The following is a 20,939-nucleotide window of genomic DNA, read 5'->3' as shown; positions in this document are numbered from 1 at the left end:
TTTCAGCAAAAAATCATTAGCCCTTTAAAGCAATTCTGCTGAAAGGGAGGACAGAAAGCTGAAATATTAGCCTTTTGCTTGTTTTGAAATCATAACCGTGCTGACTATAAAGCTTGTTGGCATTTTATAGGCAGCTGGAATGACTGCACTATACATTATACCGCCTTTAAGAGTATCTTTCTCAACACAGAGTTATGAATAACAGGATGTTTACACTACTTACCTCAAGTGAGATCAAAACATTCCTACCATCACTGTAAACATTTTGAAGAAATAGATCATCACAGAACGCATCTTTGTGTCACAGAGAGTGTCAGAGAAGAGAGCTCGTATAATTGAGCAGTGAAGCACAGCACCTTCCAGTTCAAGTGAACAGTGGGCAAATGATGCAGTTTTTTCTTCTCAGTTTCATTTTCTCAGTTTATTCAGAAAGGCAATTTCTTTTGTTTGCTGCTAAAGCAGAGGGCTCACTCTCTCTTTGCTTGTCTCCCTTTTCTCCTGATTAGAATCATACATGTAAGACATGGATGTAATTTCCCATCTTATTTTTAAACACTAACAAATTAGTGGGCTTTTTGAAATCCTTTGGTTTCTAGAACGCATCATCCCACTGGTTTATCAAAGACAGGATTTATGCCTTCTGTAATGTCTTAGAACATGTGATTCTGCTAAAGGAAATACTATTCATGTACTATGCCAATACTGGCTTGCAGTGAAAAAAGAGTGGTTACCTCTTAGGCAGTGGGGAAAAAAAAACCAGACATTAGCCTTATGGGTACCTATACACCCCCACCAGACTTGCATTCATTGCATGCAATCAACCGGGGGGCAGACAGTATTAAATGGAGTTGTAAGAGATCATGCTTGTGCTTTCAAGTATTAAGCTAGCCATACACCATACACGAGTTAGGCAAGAACCTGGTTACCAGCCATTCTGTTCTTCTGAAGGTATCTGTGCGACAGTGCACTCACACTCGCCTCAGCACTGACAGGTCTACGTAAGCGAGGGAGTGCTGTCCTTTAAGCTCATTAAGCATAAGCCAGAGTGGTTACAAATACTGCCTGCTCTCTATTCTACTTTGTTTCTGCTACTGGTATCAAAACCAAACAAGCACAAGTTCCTAGAAGCATGACACCTTTTCTTAGCTTCAGGCTGCTTGCTTTTATGCTTGTTACAATTTCAAATCAGCCTATGCAACTGATTTAAGTCAGTTTAAAGTCTCTTCACCTATGGATTAAAAACAACAAGGACACTTGAATAATGATTTCACAACACTTTCCTGATTAACCATTAATGCCCAGATTAAATTCTGGGAAATTAAATTATAGGTAGTTTATTAAAGATTTCAGAACCTTCTCCCCCCTCCCTCCTCTTCCCCAAAACTGAATAGGAAAATGCTTGGAACAACATACATCCTAATTATAAAAATGTTAATAGAAGAGGAATAGAGACATTGACCAAGGCTTAAAACAATTACACAAATTGAATCAAGTTTGTGTGCCTTGTTATTCTATTGACAGCCATGTCATTAGATGATAACTAACCCCACACCTAGGAAGTTAGAAACTCTATTCAAAGATACATTACCCTTTGCAGAATTCCGAAGCCACCAGCATACAACCTGCACTCATTAGTTGTGCAGAGCATCTGTAAGGAAATCTTTTGCAACACTAAAAAACCCATACTGGAGACTCAGGTTATCCTTCCAGACCTAAGTATGTGTTTTGTAATATATCTTGTTCTAGGCAGATGTAAATGTCAGGAGCTCACAAGCTTCTTCTATCTATTTTAGCTGGAGACGACAAAGTACACAGCAGGCAGAAATTCCTTCCCTAACTACTCAGTTCTTAAAATGAATGTTTGCTATAGAGTTAACACAACCAAGGGGGAGGCAATATGCAAAAAGAAGAAATTCCACACTAAATATAGATAAGCACATTCAGGGGCTCATCACGCGAAGAAAAATATTTTGAAATGGAAGAAAGTGAAGAACAAAGATGATCAAGATCTCAAATTCCATGGGGAGAAAAATAAAAGTAGTATTAAAATCTAAAATGAAAAGGATGGGACACTTAGTACTGAAGAATATAAAACTTGAAAATCCAAGTTATTTCATGATAGTGTCATCTGGACCTACCCTACACAGCGCTATGCAAGATGGGGTTAAATAAAATGTACCTGTATCACTGTTGATACAATGGTTAAAAACAAAGGTGAAAGAAAAGACTGCTGTAAGCGTACACGCTCTGTTCTGCAATGTAAATGAATGCAGTTCAAATTATTTCTCTGCTGAGGGAAGCAACAGGCAGCATATAAATGCAAACAACCTTCATTAGACACATTGTCATGAGTATATTAATCATGTCAAGCAGCATTGCTGAGGTTTTCTTCTGTGCAATTTAACATACCTTACTTTATTAGGATGCACTTAATTTCACTGTTTTCTCCTCATTATCATTTATGATGACTAATTAAAATGTTTGTGTCTGTCTCTAAGCAAATTACTTCTGCAATTCAGGTAGCTGAAATCACTGCTCATCCAACACTTGTGTCACCTTGCTCCATCAGTGTAGTATCTTCCGTTGCCCAGCCTCTATTAGCATTTTAAAGACAAAAAGCTTACTTGGGTTGGATATAGGTGGAAAACCAGGTCTTTTTACAGTGCAGACATTAAAAAGTGGGTTTCCCTCCCCTCTCCCACCAGGCTGCACTGTTACACAGCCTCCATGGGCTCTTCCTTGAGGCAACAAGCACTAACTCATGTAGGCAGAAAAAGAACACAGTGAAGCAACGGATGCCTTGGGCATTATTCTCATTCTGGGCTAAAAGTTGTGTGCGGCTCAACTTTGCTTTCCTTTGGTCAACATATGCAATAAATGCAAGTGCACAGCAACTTCACTCTTTTTGTTTCTCCAAAGCCTCCGTATCAGGGTTCTGTCAAGAGCTTTTTCAAATGATGATACAACAGAATGTGCTTCTCTGTATGTTTCCAACATCTGTAAACAAGCCCAAAGCATTTTCAGTGTTCTCAAAAATCAAGCCTGAGGGCATTTTTTTTCTCAACCTCTCACAACTGTGAGCAGTTCATCTGCCAATACCTGTTATTTCCTGGCTTCATGTATATTAAGGTAAGATGAAGATATCTGGAAGTTAGCTGAAAATTCAGAAGGGGCTGGAACTCACTGTAGAGAAATGGGTTCTGGCTTATCTTCTAAAGAAAAGTATGTGTTCTTGTTTACATAACATTACTTTGATGTTATAGTAACGACTTCCAGGAAAACACTAATAATTGCAAGGATGAAGAAATGCCTTAAGACAGGGCTCCCTTTTAGAACAATTACCATTTCATTAAAATAGGAACATAACTTAAAGATAGATTTTATTCTCTTTGATGGTTTACTCATGCAAACTGCACATAAAAGAAAACAGTACAGTTTGTGGAACATGTCAAATGTAAAGACCCAAAATGCTAAGTACAGAAGTAGTGTGACATACGTCTCGAAACGGAATCCATGGTAGTACGACTAATAACTTGTGTCTATTTGCTGAACACAGATTTTAATGGTTCTTTTTCCAGCCCCACTGTTAAAGTCATTAACTGTTTACACGTCTCCTATACACGTATGTAGACTTATTTTACAAGCGTGACAGTTTTGTTATAAAAAAACCTCCACTTATATAAATATGATTTAAAAGCCTTTGTGTTTAGGAGAGCAAATTATAATATAATCAATGAGGCCTTACCTAGTCCACCAAAACTACAATGAAAAGTGACTGTATAGCTTTCTTGCAGAATTCACATTTTGTGCCTTTGTAACTGATTTCCTTCTCACAAGAGGTCCACTGTACTTCACCATCCTGGAAACACTCAGTAACTGTTACAGCTTTTTATCTTGCAATTGGGAAAGTAAGACTTTTAAACACGAGGTTATCAACTCAACTTTCTTAGTTTTAAAATACAAAATATTTAGAATCCCTATTATTTTCATGCTTAAAGCCCTGCAATGATACATATATGACTTAGATACGTCTTTGTCCAGTTTTCATTATAGCATGGTTGTATATATATTGCAGAAATCATGATTTTCCTGTGGATCAATTACATTTTTAGATTTCAAACTGAATCAGATAGAAACTTGATGGCACTGACACTTAAAAACACATAGTATACTGTGGAGAAGGAAGAGCAAATGAATTACACAACCCATTATAAATGCATTAAATCTTTGTTATATACATAATGGAATCCTGCTTTACTGCCAGTTGCTACTATGCATCTGCTTTTGCTATTATACAAAGTTTTCCGACCTGAAAGCACACATCTACTTTTTTTAAACAACTTAATCTATTGTAAAATATTGTACTGTATTTTGAACATGATTACAGAATCAAAATAGATAATGGCACATTTAAAAAACTCAGTATCCTACAGATGATTGGATAATGAGAAAAAGTGTACCTACAATCATCTCATCAGAAACAAACTACATCATGGAATGTTAGTTATCCAAGTTCGCACAGTAAATAACATTTTAAAACTGCAATCACCTATCAGCCAGCATCACATTGAAGGCATCTTTAAACATTCAAGCAAAAGACTGCTGGCATTAACTACTGAACCATTCTCACGCACACACCACACACACCACATTATAATTACATTGTTTCCAAGATACGGTAGATACTGATTTTTTTTTTTTTGTTGTTTTTCAGGTTTTTTTTCCACAAGAAAGGTATCAAAATTTTTGCTACTAAAAGATGACAGTGCTTACACAAGAATTAAGTACAAGTTAGCTTGCAAATACAAGACAATGACAAAAAAAGTCTTGAGTTGTCTGAAGAAGGATTTTAGGCTTTTCTGGCATCCAAACCCATGAGTAAACTCCTTAATCTGCGACTCAAAAATCCACAAAATATCAACCTACTCTGGAATACCAAGTATTCCACATTGGATAACCCTGTATTTTACAATATGCTTACTGGTTTCAGCCTAGCAACAAAGGGTAATTATAGATATCTATTCTGACTGGAGAAATAAAGCTCTCCTCCCCCCAGAATAAAAGTGTTGGAGGGGAAAAAAACCCAAAACCAAACACCTGACATCAATAATGAAAAAAAAAAAATCCAATTTATTTAGTAATGATCCTCACCTAGGATAGGTATGTGCATAAGAGTACTGTATCTCATATACTGTACTGGCCCTATGAAACAAATTAAAACCCTCAACAGTTAAAAAGCCAACCAAAAAGCTACACATAAAACAGCCCAAACGGTTTTCCCCCAATGTTCTTCCTCTCAATGTGCAAAACAACAAAAAGGCAAAAAGACTAAAAGCAAATTTACTGTTACTGTCTTTCTCTTGCCTAGTGCTTTATGACCTTGCTAACATTACAAAGTCAATAGGGACTATGCAGAACTTTGGTATAAAAATGTCACATAATATTACTATCACAGTCATGGGGATGACCTTTAGTAAATTCACCCCAATGTTTGTTGAAATAATATCAAATAAAAAATGAAATAAACCACATTGTACTGTACACACACTTTACACATTAAGCACAAAAAATAACTAGTAAAACTAATACTAAAAAAAAAAAAGTCTTTTGCAAAGAGACCAGAACTGGTGTTCTGTCTCATCTTCACCTGCCAATTGTTAAAGCCAAATTTAAGTTGGAGTTTTAAAAATGAATAATTTTAAGCTACAATTTCTCCTAGATGGAGACTGGTCTTTTGTTGATTTCCCTTTAAAGTCACAAATGTATATCTAAAACTGATGCAATGCAAGTTTTTAATCAACTTCCTGAAGGCTGCGACTGGGAGGGAGGTGCCATGACGATCTGGGAAAGCACCGGCTCCGTGCTCTGGTCCGCCATCTGGGTGAGAACGGAGGTGGCCACTGCTTCTGCCTTGGAAGTTGAGCTTACACCATTGGAAGTGCTGACTGAACTGTGCTGAATAGCTTCCGTGTGGGGACTGCTTGGCACTGATATGTCTTCCGAACTGTCGTCTTTATCTGCAGCTGAAGAAGAAAAATTAACTTATTTTTTCCCCTGGAATGCAGCCCACCATATCCCACATAACAGCAATCACCCCCCTAAATAATTCAAATTCACAGTGTAACAGCACAAATTGCAAAACAATCTTATTTCCATTTTTAGAAGAAAATACTACTTTGTAAGCAGAAAATATGGACTGCACTATGGAATATTCAGGAAAGAACATTTTCACATCTTCAAAGTCAGGGTTAAAGTAGCCTGATTTCTTGCCTAGTGAATCAGCTGGTTGGTGCCACATTTAATTCTAATGATGACTGCTCATATCAATAAAAACAAGTTATAGATTAAAAATGCTACCAGATCTCTTGGTTCTATATGAATTGGTATTCAATTTTTAATACATGCAAGTGCCAATTCAGTTAACCCTATTCAACAGGCTTTCATCTTTGCTACACCTCTATCAAGACCTACAAGATCTCATGCAAAAAAAAACCAAGAAGAAACACATGCAAACTTTGTTAACGACAGAAAATCTAGTGCCATTTCCTGAAAAATACTGCATTACCGAGACTAGCATATTGTTTCCCCCAATCAGAATGAAATGGCAGTAAGTAGGACAACATGTATTGAATACAGTCTCCCCACTATAACACCTGCTCCTACTCTTCAGAGCTGTTGTTATTCTCCTATGAATCTCATTCTTCTCATTATCCTGCTTTTGCTGATCCCCAATTTCCTCGTTGGCTAAATCCTTAGACTCAAGAACAAGGGTTAGTTTTAAATGCTACAAGCCTGAGATAGAGAGAAAGTGATCATTAACTTTCAGCTATCGAAGAAAGGTCTTCCATTGTTCTGCATCCCTTAATATACATGTTGTTAACTCAAAAGACATGTCTGTAATAATACCACAATGAAAAGGAACATGAGAAAGCTTTCTCGTGTACATGGCACTTGCACATACACAGCCCACTCCCCACCCCTCAATGTTTAAAGATGCATTCAGAACCAATAGCATCCTTCTTTGGGAAATAAAAAAGTTTAAATAACCATTTTTTCTGATTTCTCTGTCCTGATGATGCCCTCTTTTGAAGCGGGCACCATACTTTTTCAATAAGGAAAATATCCCAAGAACAATTTTCAACAAAGAAAGGGGTATCTGCACTGTTGTGCTTTTCACTTGACCTGAGACAAAAACATGAGTGGGAAATCCAAAAGATCTTAAAAGATACGTAAAAGTGCCAAAAATACCCTGAAAACCAATAGACTATTTGTGCCTACTGAAGTGCGTAATACATGAAACCCCATTAGATTGTGGACTTAGCTGTTAAAACACAATCTGCATAGTATGAGCCAGCACTGTCTCAGCAGTGCACAATATTCAGCACTGCAGGAGCCCTGTAAGCTGGTGTCTTCAATTTCTTCCACAGAGACAGACTGTTAAACCACTCAATACATTTTTGAAGCAATTCAACTTAAGATTAGTTGATGAACATAATGTTTACTTAAAAATACTTTCTATGAACATCATTTTTCATGAACATATTAACTGAAATAATTTTCCCCTCTCATAAATTGTACTGTGGTAAGTCACTTAGCCAACATGCTTTCCTAACAATACTCACACAGAGATAATACGACAAAACCCTGTCAGAGGGATGACATTACAACTATCATTCATGCTGAACTTTTATTTTCAAGAAACTAGATGAGCTATGCTTCCAATCTCCTTGCTTACTACCATTTTCTTTCTAAAATGTAGGCTTTTTCAGGTTTTTTTCATACTAATTTGGCATTCTTTAGTAAATTAGGAACATAATAGTTCTTTTCTGAGGACAGAAAATAAGCATTACTAAGCAGGCCAATTGTCAAATCTTCAATGAAGAAATCCTTAGCATGTAATTAGTTTGCCACTCCAAGACTTAGGTTTAAATATTTTTCATGCCAATTCAGGAACACACATCCTCTAAACATCAGAATTCAAGAAATCTACAGTTTTTTGTTGCTTTGAAAACTTTGCATGCATAATGTTATCCCCTAGTAGCTTCCGTATGAAATTATGTTGTTCTGTCAGATGGGAGCCATAATGGCCTCATCCCTGCAGCAATCATTGTTAATATAAATCCCAAACATATTTCTATACTGTTCCAATTTACTCCAAGATGCTATTTTCCGTCTTGTCAAAATGACTGGAGATCAAAGGACCAAGATTTATAAGCTCAAAACTGACAAAATCAGTATTCTAAATATATACGGCAATAGAGAATTGCTAAATCTCACGAATCTTTTAAATTAAAAAATATTGCCCATTCTGATGAAATTGCTTACAATGACTACAAGTAAAGATGGTGGCCATTAAGTTTTATCGCAAGCACCTGAGGATCCGTTTGCATGCAATACAAAATGCTCCTTTATTCTCCCGAATTACTGACACTGGCAAATTAAAATGAAGTGGCTACATATGGCAGAAACAATCTTCACATTTACAAATATCCTGAAATATCACTAAATCATAAAAACGAAAGCTGTGGGTTATATATTATGAATGTTGCCTAATGCATTCCCAGCTCAGTTATTTGTAACAAATTTGTGTACAATGGACAAAATTGGCCATTTATTCTACAGCACCAGCAGCTGGTTCTGGCACTGCGTATCATATCCAAAAAGGAAGTTACAAGTCAGGGAAGCATAATTAACCTTTAAAATGCTGGAAGGATGAAAAAAAAAATCAAATGAGTAACTTTTAGTAAAAATACGCATTAAAACCAAACCATGCTGCTGAAACTCCTGTTATTTCCTTCAGCGTTAGAACTGCTTTTTATAATACCCTGTTTACAGAGAAGTAGTCACCTAATGTGGAAATCAAAACAAGCTAGAAGACATTGTACAGTAGGAGCCCTGAACCTGCATCTTATTATTTTAACGGCTTGTCTGATCCTGGATGTAATGGTAAATGAGGACAGCTGTTATATTACCTCTACTGAAATCTCATTACAATGAAGAAAAAAAACCCCCACAAGGACCCTTCACTGTACTAAGCTAAGATAAAGTATAAAAAAATGGTTTATCATGTGCTTTTAATACTTAAATTATATTTTTCAAAGCAGGTGTAGTAACCAACAGTCCTTAAATGCTAATTACCACATGCATTTTATTAAACCAACATAAAACCTTCAATGTTACACAACATTTCAACTGAAAGGACTTAAAATATATTTCTAAATATCACATACACATTTTTATCTTCCAATAGCCTTTGAGATTTTTTTAAAAAATATCTTTAACATTATATTAGAACTGCACTTCTCAATTTTAATGTTCATTCAGTTCACTTTGGCAGTATTTCATTGATGCAGCCTAAGGCTATAGGTAATGGAACATTACTCACTATGATAGCCAGATTTCTTCTGCATGGCGGTTACAGGGCAATCTTTATGAGCCAGAAGAAGCTGTTTCAGCTGTGCCACTTCGTTTCTCAGCAGGGTGACTTCATTCTGAAGGAGAAGAAAGTTACGTACTTTACCAGGCTCAAACTACACACATTTTGAAGGTAAGTATTAAGTTTTATAGGATTTTCAGTTGTTCATTTAGGAGTAGATAAAACACAGGAAGTTTCCATTTGCCATATATTGCAAAAAGTATACATTTCTTTTATCTCAGAATATGTAAACATCAGCTGAAACCTGGCAAACTTCATTTTATGATTTTCTTAAACTAGGAAATGCTTTTTCTGGAAAATACAATGGATGTTTTTCAGTTTGCAGATGCAGAATCTACACATAGTCTCATTCACATGATCCAGCTCCTGTAAAATTCCTCTGCAAAGTTTTGGGATGAATCCTCACCAGAGTAAACCTACATTTAAATACCCACATTTTAACAGATGACACAGCCAACATTAAAAAAGGTAAAAAAAAAATAATCAGCCAATGCAGAATGATTTTTGGTGATTATATTCGTACTTGGTCTTTGAGAATGTCATGTACTGGAACATGATTTCGTAAATGTTCGTTGATTTCCAGATCAGTTTTTGCTTCGGCATCCATACTATAAACACGTTGTATGAAGGAATCCTTGGTAATACTGACAAAATCCTGAAATGCCAGTTTATGTCACTAAAGCAGAGTGTAATCTGGGAGACAGCACCTGCAGAAGCTAGTGACTGGGTTTATTTCCAGGCTATGCCTTTCCACTACTGGGCGACCTTGAGCAAGGTCATTTTACTTCTTTGTGCTGCTATTTCCTCATTTGTAAAATGGAAGACAGGGATACTCACCTCTCCCGTAAAGCAGTTTGGTATCTATAGATGAGAAGTGCTATCTAACTACAACATATGTGACAACCCAAATTAAGAAGGGAATGGCATTTTGATAGACCCATTTTCACTTTAAATAGTAGAAAAATGTTTACGTATCTACAGAATCAAGTTATCTGTAATGCTCTGTGATCCCCTTCTCTTGTCACAATATTTGCTTTTCATGGGTTATTTTATTTTAAATATAAAACCTTTCCATTGATGCTTGAAGTTAGTTAAACTATAAGAACCTTTGCACGTTAGCATAAAATACCACACACATGACATAATTGTTTGGTAAATGCATATTTTTATGCATTTGGGAGCAAGTTAAAGAAAAAACAAACAAGGGAAAATTGGACTGCAACTAAAAGTATCTGGAAAAAATAAACCACAGGAAATTCGATGTATTTACTTGATAGCTAGAAGTAAGGCAATGGATTCCAAAGCAAGGAAAACAATTTTTAAGAACAGAACTGAGTAGGTTTAATTACACTAAGTAACACATTTTATAAATATCTGTAAGTAAAATGATAGATTTTTAAAAGAAAAGGCTTCTTTTTGTGTCCTCTTTTCCAGTTTAGAAAACAAATAATTTCAAGTCTTTGTACTTGCAAAATCCTCTTAAGCTATTAAGGACTACTTTTCTATTCATTTTATTGTGTCAAAGATGTCTTTTATCAACTTTATAACAAAAGCAAGAGTTGAAATAAAGCCAAAAATCTGACTTGATGGCCATTTCTAATGAAAGAAAAATGCAGCTGCAAACAAAAAAAATCTGCAGTTAGAAAAACCCAACCAAAACACCCACACGTTCTCTACTGGCTGGCATTACACGTCCTGAAATGTTGGGCTGTTAAGAAAGCACACTACTTCTGCCTCTAGCTCTCGGGGTCCTCTTAGTTCATTACGTTATTACTGAGGACTCACAAATCTGGATGCCAAGCAGGCAGCTGCTCAGAACTGATGTAGCTGGGGAAAAAAAACCCCAAAAAGTGCTGATGTGGTTTTGAGACACTTCTTGATAATCTACAGAAGCAGCAATGTCCAAGAATATGAAGCTTGCGTCCGTTACTTCCTTAGTTTAAAGGAACATTAGCAAAATAAGGGATTAAATTGCGGGAAAGCTTTTCAGGAATTTTCTTCCACATTTTAAGGAAGAATTTTATATACAAGTGGCACATATAAATACGAAATTGCTGTTCATCAGTGTAATAAAACGAATGTTTATGAACATTTTTTGAAATACAGTTTATCCATTAATGTAAATGGTATTATAAATTGTAAGAATTTTGCTACCAGAAATATAAAAAGCAAATATATTATCTTACATTAAAGCAGATTTAAAGAAAAATGGAACAGCATTCCTGTACTAAAAAAAAAGGTGATGTTTTCTCATTGAATACATAGCTAGCACTGCTATTAACATGAACACTGTATGCCAACAGTGTTACATGCAATGCACAAATCATCCCTGAAAGCAGAACAGAGTATGTCTGCTAGACACACAGTTCCTGGAGTGTCACAGGAAGGCTGTCATTTACGTATTACATATTAAGTGGTAAGAACCACTTCTAACTGGTAACCAACTCCCATACACAGTGTAATTTCGTATCATGTATGTGACAACAGCAAGTCTTTCTGTGTCATTTAAAACATGTTAGCATGTTGTGGTCATTTAACATGTTGAAAACAGGCTAATATGAAACACATGGAATAAACATTTCAACAGTTCACATCAAGAAAGATTATTTCAAGTTTTCACACTGGAAAAGTCCTTCTCATTAATGAGCGAGATATCAAGTCAAGTGTGTGCATCAACATTTCTTTAAATAAACATGCAATATACCTCTCATGCTGTCTAGAAGAATTTTTATGTTCCCAGATTTCAAAAAATGCCAAGATTAGAAAGCAGGTTTCTGGCAGAAAGCGTATCTGTTTTTACCTGCACTCCATTTTTCAAAAGATACTTACCCTTCTGTATTCTTACAAAGGCATACCGCGCAGCATACAATATGTTCTTCTGTATCTGCCTATTTCTCCCTGGATCCAAAATGCATATGTAATAGGGGGATGAGATTAACCCTTACTCAGCAACGTGTGCAACAATATTTATGAATAAAATATATTTATGAACACTATCATCAAACACAGGTAGATGTGACTTATAGGGATAGGGGACTGACATGGCTCAAACACTGCTCTTCCTGTTTCTTTCTGTGCAACTTCAACAGGACACCTCTATATGGGAAAGGGCCTTTTATTTTATTCAAGGCCAGGCTGAAGGGGACTTGAGGAACCTTGTCTAGTGGAAGGTGTCCCTGCCTGTGGCGTGGGGCGTGGACCTAGATGATCTTTAAGGTCCTTTTCAACCCAAACAACTCCATGATTCTATGACCTTTACTTACAGGCATTTCAAAATTTAGCCTTCTGAAACCAGCTTCTGCAGCATTAGTACAAACCACCACTTAACTGCTCATTCTTTAAAACTTACAATGACCTCGTGAGGCAGATAGCCCATTCTTCCACTAACACATTGTCCTCTAAGATTATCAAACCAACAAAGACCAAATAAGAGACCACATAATGAACTTCGGCATCTGATCCTGCAATACGATTGAGTGGCCATTGGGGACACACTGTCAATACTTCCTTGACGTTATATAGCATACCATACCCTGCACAGAGGCAACCCAATGTGGTATATAAAATTTCAGATCAATGAACAAGTTAAAACATTAGTAGAAAACACAGTCCATAAAAAGCAAATAGTAAACAAACTTTAAAAGGTTGCATGCATGAAAAAAACTTACAGGGCAAGACTGTAATAAAGACAGCCAACCTAACCTACATATATTACTGGTGTGATGCAATAGATGGAAATTTTCCCTTAAGCAAAACTTTGGAAAATAATGCTTAAAAAGAAAGTTACATTTAAACACTTAAAAGAAGAAAGTAGGCAGAAAATCTACACAAAGCTGAAAACTACGAAGAAAATATATACCTCAACCAAGTAAACCTCTTCAAAATCTGTGTGCACTGTTAGAGAGGTTCCAGTCTTAAAAACCTCGACATTGACATTAGAAGGTCTGGCACAGACATTACAAGAAAGCTACTAACTGCATTGAAAGAAGTCAGAATTGTTATGTGAAGCAATGCAATGTGGTTACTTTGGTATTAGCCTGCTCTTGGACATGTGACATCTCAGTAAATTCAGCTGAGCGGGTCATTTACATATTAAACAAAATATGAACTACTAAACCCTAACACTCAGTCTATAAAATTGTACTAAGCCAAAACTCCAAACTTATTAAATTTACTATTAAGCATAAAGTAAGTAATCATGGGTCATTACTGCCCGCTATGCCGATCAGCTGTGTTAGCCTGTCAAGTGAAAAACTATTATGGAAATACAGGATTGATTAATGTTTTCACATGAAGCACAGTTTAATTATTTCTCTGACATTAATTTTCTTTTCAAGCCACCCTGCTCTTCACAGTTAGACGGTTTTGTTTTTGGCAGACCGTAAGAAAATGTTTGTTGAACTCACCGAGTTAACTCTTGGAAATCTGGAAATATTTTGGCTACAGTAGTTACATCATTTTTGGTTATAAAAATTGGCATGTCGAAATTCTAGGCAGTTCACATAATACCCATAATTACTTCCATTTAGAAACACTGAACTATACCCTAACTTGTTTTTCTCCCTGTGGATCTACCTTCGCCTGTTTCTTAGGTTGTTGAAACTATAGTGCTACATACCCTTTTGTAATTAATGGATTTACAGTGAGGATTGTGAGGAACATTAGAGGAACATGTTTAAAGACTGTGAACAGGTATGAGAAGACTATGTATTTGCAAGAAGGTTATCTAATGCTGGTGCACAGTGTCATGATTTTTGGAATACAGGAAACGATTTCACATTGTGTGTTTAGGTAGGAATTTCTTACATTTTACAGTCTGGGATGCTGAGTATTTTTATTTTTGAAGACATGAACATTAAGACAACTGATACACTGTGATCTTGATTACATGATAAAAAGTAATCTGAACATGAATCCAACATTTCTTTTGGTCAAATCAGAACATTTTCTTTATCAAATAGCAAGAAAAAGAAATTTTAATAAGAAGGAAAAGATCAGTGATTTTGACTCACTGAACAGCTCTGATGAAAGGAAAAGTGAAACTTTAACATACCAAAATAATTTCCATTGCATTTTCTAAACGAATGCTTCATTTAGGAAATGACACTACTTTTTCTTTTGGTAATTTTTAAAACAAAGCTTTTTGACAATACTTTGTGCCAGTTCTCACTTGCTGCTGGAAAACATTAACAAAGTATGTTTCAACATTTAATAGCAGTTTAAGCAAAAGGGTCAGAGATTGTTCTATAGGGGAAGAAGTGTGTCTGACAACCTTCCAAAATTGCTAACCTCAAGATGAGGTGGAAAAATTACTTGTAATGTACACTAGACTACCCTCTTACAGTTGCTCACTACAGGGTTTATGCACACTGGGAGGGCAGTGTGGGGAAATTTGCACTGCCACTGCCTGAGCTGTACCTGTTCTGTGGACAAAAGAAGCCTTCAGTTTCCAGTGATGTCAATCTGGCACCTTTCACGAGCACTACATACACTTTAAAGGAAAAAAAGTGAAGTTAAAAAGAACCAAAGGAAATCAAACCAAATCTTATTTAAATAACCCAGGCTGTGATACAAATTATTAAGAGCAAGATGTTTGTAAGGTAAGGCTATTACTTTGATAATATGCCTTTACTGCAACATATCTTGTCATCTTTGTTTGGCATCACAGTCTGAAAGTTATTTAAAATGGAGCAAAGGACAAAAAGGCATGATCCTGACGTTTACACATATTGAAATCTTAGTATTCTTATTTTACTGCTATATGCAATCAGTGCTGAATTATCAATTCTGACCTGAGCCACCAGTTGCAAAGCCATTTAATTTCAGATTTCATGCAAAGTTTAAGTTCCATTGATCCATGATCAGTAAGAAAGGAAAAACTTATTCATTTTTACTGGAAATAAAAAAGTGTACCTGTAACTGGCCATTTAGTGAGCTCAGGTCCTCTGCTTTTTTCTCCAAAGACTGCACCCAGACTTTCCGTTTCTGTCGGCATCGGGAAGCAGCAGCCCGGTTTCGTTCCAGAAACTTCCTTCTTTTCTCATCAGGGTCTTCATTGGCGGCTCTTCTTCGCCGACCACCTGTATTTGGTGTTTGTGGAGTAGGCTGAGCTGGTGATGCCTGAAAACAGTAAAAAGTATTAAAGTGTATACATTTCCTTAGTGGAAAGCTATGTCCTTTAACTCTACATCTGCGTTTTAAAACTTTTACTGTATTTATACACTCCTTACCATGTTACATTAACATGTAGTATTTTAATCATGGCTCTGGATTTGGTTTAAAATTGCTCTAAAAAAAGCCAATCACTTCACAGAGTTAAATTTGTATGACATTTACATTTGGCAACTGTAAAAAGCCTGGAAGCAATGCTTCTTTAGGGCAACTCTCAGACCATTCTTTTACCAATTCTGATGACAGAAGTATTTACAAAAAGTAAAATTTAAAAAGCTCTTCCACCCAAAATAACTTTTAAGTTACATTTAGCAGGAAATAGATTTCCTACTTCTGACCCTTCCCAAACACTCCTCCCACAAACCTAGTCACAACTGAAATACTACACAATTTTTATGCCCAATATATAGAAGCTGTTTGACAAATGCCGTCAGTGCTGGTACTGATCCCTGGATCTCCAGATAGCAATTTCCTACTTGTTGATGTGTTCCTCATGGATGCATACCAATTTCTCTTATATCCACCCACATATTATGAACAGATCAAAATATTGCAATATTTTAAATTATACATTATACTCCTTTCATAGCTGTATAGAGACCCTAGGCAAAGACTTAATGAATTACAAGAACAATATAATGGATCTTAAAATCCTTTAAAGTTATAAGATGGACAGAATATAACTGTCTACACGACATATTCACAGGTGTACCTGCACATTCAGTCTAGCACACTAAGAAAGCTTTAATTTTAAATTAAAAACCCTAAACACATCTCAGTTGCCATATTGATTTGGCATAAATTCTAGATAGCTAATAATTAAAAACACAACTGGGAACTCAATCAGCCTTTTAGGAATGAAACACTTGCAATCTTTTTTCCTTTTAATACTGATTTTTTAAATAGTGATTTTAAAGTAACCACGAAATTACTAAACAGCAAGCTTCTCATCTTGAAAATTCTGCCATGTGAGATTATGAAAATATTCTTTTAAAAACTGTAAGGTAGTATGGGAGTTCTCATCTATCATCCCACAGGGACAGCACATCATTCACAGACTCAGAGCCTCCCTTTCAGTACCCAGGATGGCACAGTACACTTAATCACACAGCTGAAACTTTGTGTGGCAGCCCAGACGATCAAATTAACATAAACATGATACCTGATGCAGTTAAAAAAAAATTCTGAAGAGTATTTATGATACGAAATATTCAAGAGATGCAATATAAATACACAATGAAAGCACTTAGCTTTTTCAAATAGATATTAATCAGCTGTACAATTTTTAGTTGTCACTGAATTTCCTGTTGGTGACCAGAAATCAGGTGGACTTGGTTCTAAATTTGATCAGATATATAATACCTATTTTGAAATTGGCATCTTGGAGAACACATTTTAGAAGCATTTAAAGAACATGTAAGAACTATAAACATTTTACTGCCACATGATTATGAACACCTAGGGGAGTCTGCAGAACATGTTAACCTCTATTTTACAAATCAAAAGTAAAGAAAAAAAGACTTTTTTTTTTTCTGCATAACAAAGAAGTGGGTAGGAGCACCTCTCTACTTTGTTGTCATACCGGTGTTTCAGTTGTTGAAGTTGCAGGCTGCTGTAGTGATTGTGGTCGTGGTTCCTCTGACTGAGTCCTAACCAGTCCACTTGGATGTCCCTTGGCAGTATCTCCATTTGTTACCTGAGGGTGCTGCTGGGTCAAGGCTGCTTTCAATCTCTGGAGCAGAAAAAAAAAGGAGGGAAAAAGAAAAGGAAATATTCTATCATGCTAACTTGAGGAGATATTCATATTTATACTAGTAGTTACTTCCAACTCAGAAAGAGAAGCTCAACTCTAAAATAGCTGTTTCTTTTTTCAGGCTTTCAACAGTGATCTAGGCATAAGTCGACTGATAGGTGACAATTTCTTGCAAACGTGACAATAGCAATGATGCTTTACATAGGACCTCAGCAAGAGAATGATGGTAAGTTATATGGAGAAGTAAACAAAAAGTGTCCTTTGTGATGAATTATGCCCACAGAGAGATGACTGTAAGGTCATGAACAGACAGTTGCTGAAGCTGGTATTATACCAAGTACAGATCAGTAAGATAACCACCACACAAGGGAAAACAGACAATAAAAAAATAACACAAACTTCTTCAGTTTTATAAATCTTTGTGTTCTCTATCCGTTTTTAAGTAGGTTGTAATGACTCCCCTTTGTAATGCTCTTTACAAAAACTCACCTTTACAATCCTTCCTACAAGTAATTATTAGATAAAAGCCAAGGTCTTTGCTAAAACATCTCAATAATGTACAAAATAATAACAAGATTCAGATTATACATAAAGACTATATATAGAGAAATATACCACCTGTTACAGCATGCTATTTAACATCAAAATTGTTAAAAGGTTTGAAGTTCTTCCTTAGTTGCACACAGTCACTATGAAGAACACTAGCTTCAAAGTTCCGCTGTAAATAATACATTCAAGACCTACTGACAGCGTTATAGATTATTTTAAACAATTTTATTGACTACCTTTTGAAAATTATTTCACTCCTCTTTTGGTGAAATCTATTAAAACTATAAAAAATATTATAGTCTGTTTACAAATTCTTAATCTTAAGTGATAAAGGGTCACACTAAATTTCAGTAGATAAGACTGTTCACAGTTCCAAATTCTTCCTTAAAATTTCATTAATATTGTATAATTCATCATGTATTTTCAGTTTTAATGAAGAATTTTCCTTACTAGACAAATGGTATTAAATAATGGTTTTCTATTGAGCTCTGGACTTTTAAGGAATCCACTACAAGTTTAAGAACAGGTTAATGACTTAATAGCTGACATTTTGTTAACACTCTGGTAACTTGTAACATAGTATTTTAGAATATGAACAAAGTATTGCCAAAGTACTAGTATTAATATGATGTCTTTAAAATGCTGGAGCTAGGCTGCATTTGGCCAGCTCAAAATAAGTAGAAGACTTTGTACCTATTTATGCAGCTATTCTCTATAAGCTTCAGTATACCTCTCCCAACAATTAAGTCACTAGAATACAGCAACAGCACCCTCCTCTCTTGCATGATGATAGACTTTTCTGGATGTTATTCTACAGTCAGAACAACAGACTGCAGACTACCTCTGTCAGAACTGCAAAAAAATCTTCAGGTCTGCAATATGGCAGTTACATCAGCTATCAAACCTATAGAGTTGACTACAGTATTTAACTACGACTGGCAGATACCCATTTAAAGACTACAAAGAGAACCAAGAAAATTCAATGTTGCTCTGCAGGGCTGCTATTAAGTAATCTTTTACCAATGACTTCTGTAGCAAGTCTTTTCTGTGGTGACTGCTCTAGATTGAACCAGCAATACAAATTATCTGCCACACACCAGGTAAAATGTGTCTGGGTCAATCTACCACCACTCAACCAAGACACAGTAACTTGATTTATCAATACGTCTCTTCCACTGCTATGAGAAATAAAAATTATGAGGTTTCATCCAACTGAAGTGTATGAATGTGTAAGTTCAGTGATAACAAGCTAACTTCTAATCTTCACAGCAACAGAGCACAAGCATTTACATGGTTAGTATGTGTATGGCCAGAATATCTGACCTACTCTGTACGTGACTGCATGAGCAAATCCTCATGTAAGTATCCTCCACAAAAATACCTCAAAACAACAGAATCGATGAACTCCTAAAAATGCTTTGCAGTGTTTGCTTAAAGTTGGTTACGAAGTTTCCCTAGCATATCCATTTCTTTAATGAAAGAGAGCCCAATTTCAGAAGATTTAGGAGATGAAACATAACTAATTAGTGTTTGTTTAGGGTCTTGGTTTCTCTTTTCTTTCTTTTTAGTTTGGTTTTGTGGGTTTGTTTGCTTTTTTAATGTGCATATAAGGCAAGTAACTGTTATTACTGTCTAGCTTCATTCTTTCTACCTCTGCATTTCTTAAAGAAATATATGCAAAGTTAAGCTAAAAAAGAAAGTTCATGCTATTTAATATGTATATTTTGCATTTAATTTGAAAGTGGTAGTAGAAAGTAAAAGAAATCGCCCAATAGTGCCTACATTATAAAAGATCTATCATCAGGCATAATGAATGTTCTGTCAAAGGAAGACTTTCCCTATCATAATGCTAACATTTAAACATTATAATTCTGTAAATTTAAAAGTAAATAAACTCCTTTTGGAAATTACATTGTTAAATGTAAAGGACTATGGAAACAAATAAAAAATAATTGGTTTTACTTTTCTATTACAAAGTTTAAAATCTGAAATTCAAATTCTTATTATTAACATTATCCATAAATACAGAAATACTGTGAAAATTGGAGGAGTATCTACAGATTTTTACAAACAGATATTCAACTCATGTATTTAAAAGGTTTCATATTATAGAAGGTAATCCTGGAGTAAAATACTATACGGATATTGGGTTTCCTGTGAGCAGGGGGCTGGTTACCCCAAATACAATGAGAATCTTAGTTTTAAAAATCAAGTACATACACAAACAAATATTAGAATAAGTGTACAGAGGTGTTGTTATGTAGCGAAATCTGAGGACAACCAAGGTTTGTTTGATATTATTTGGTTATTAGAGGCAAAATAAAATAGGTGTTCTCAAACAGCCTAACAGCTTTTAAAGTCTTCATTAGCAAGGTTTTATTGTTCACGTATACCCTTGAAAACAAATCTTCACCACATCTGTCAAAATTTGGTAGGACTAGATCATTCCATCAAGAGCTCACAGAAACAAGATAATAGTCTCCAGAAACAATTTGTGAAAAACTCAGATCCATATTTCATATCTGCCACAAAAGCTCATCAGAGTAATAACCCTCTTTCTCCTGGGTGTTATCCTACCATCTGCTGCTCTATTACTTATCTTTATTTTGCAACTAATTAACAGCATAATCTTCTAAATTCAGCAAGTTAATTATCATTATTGTGGTCTTTGCAGCATCATCAGTCCTTATGAAGTCTTGTCTTTCCACCCCCAGAGAACATATGAAAATGAAGTAGGTTGTGAGAGGGCCTGTTTCTTTAGAGTAGGCTCATTAGGTGTTTGCTGATTAGCTCGGCACGCAGAGAGACAGGTCAGAAGAATTCTGCTGAACACAAGGTCCCATGCCGGGCTCCAGCAAGTTAATGTCGGTTTCTGAACATTTGCCAAGCTGCCCTCTGTCACTTCTCAGTAGTAACCTCCTGCAGAAAGCCCACTGGTTGCCCACTGTGTGCAAGGTATTTCTCAGATTGTGACAAAAGGTTTTATATGGGTATAAATTTATATGGGTAGGAGGAGACAGAGGGAAATAC

General features: G+C 35.7%; 1 protein-coding gene across 3 annotated transcripts in view; it reads right to left on the bottom strand.

Moving 5' to 3' along the window:
* Window positions 1-3,363: 3,363 nt before the first annotated feature.
* The window catches only part of ATF2 (activating transcription factor 2), a 41,344-nt gene continuing 23,768 nt past the window's right edge, over window positions 3,364-20,939 (bottom strand). For all 3 annotated transcript variants that reach the window (XM_061380078.1, XM_061380085.1, XM_061380071.1), the window contains 4 exons: window positions 17,190-17,339; window positions 15,350-15,556; window positions 9,386-9,491; window positions 3,364-6,023 (listed from right to left, as the gene is read on the bottom strand). In XM_061380078.1, the coding sequence (XP_061236062.1) occupies window positions 5,797-6,023; window positions 9,386-9,491; window positions 15,350-15,556; window positions 17,190-17,339 (690 nt within the window). In that variant the 3' untranslated portion in view covers window positions 3,364-5,796. The remainder of the gene's footprint in view (window positions 6,024-9,385; window positions 9,492-15,349; window positions 15,557-17,189; window positions 17,340-20,939) is intronic.

Source organism: Neopsephotus bourkii, unplaced genomic scaffold (genome assembly GCF_033783945.1).
Source record: "Neopsephotus bourkii isolate Nb327-2 ecotype Australia unplaced genomic scaffold, CSIRO-AGI_Nbou_v1 NB_196, whole genome shotgun sequence".
NCBI classification, from domain to species: domain Eukaryota; kingdom Metazoa; phylum Chordata; class Aves; order Psittaciformes; family Psittacidae; genus Neopsephotus; species Neopsephotus bourkii.
The sequence above is the reverse complement of the archived record's forward strand: the minus strand, read 5'-3'. Positions and strand labels throughout refer to the sequence as shown.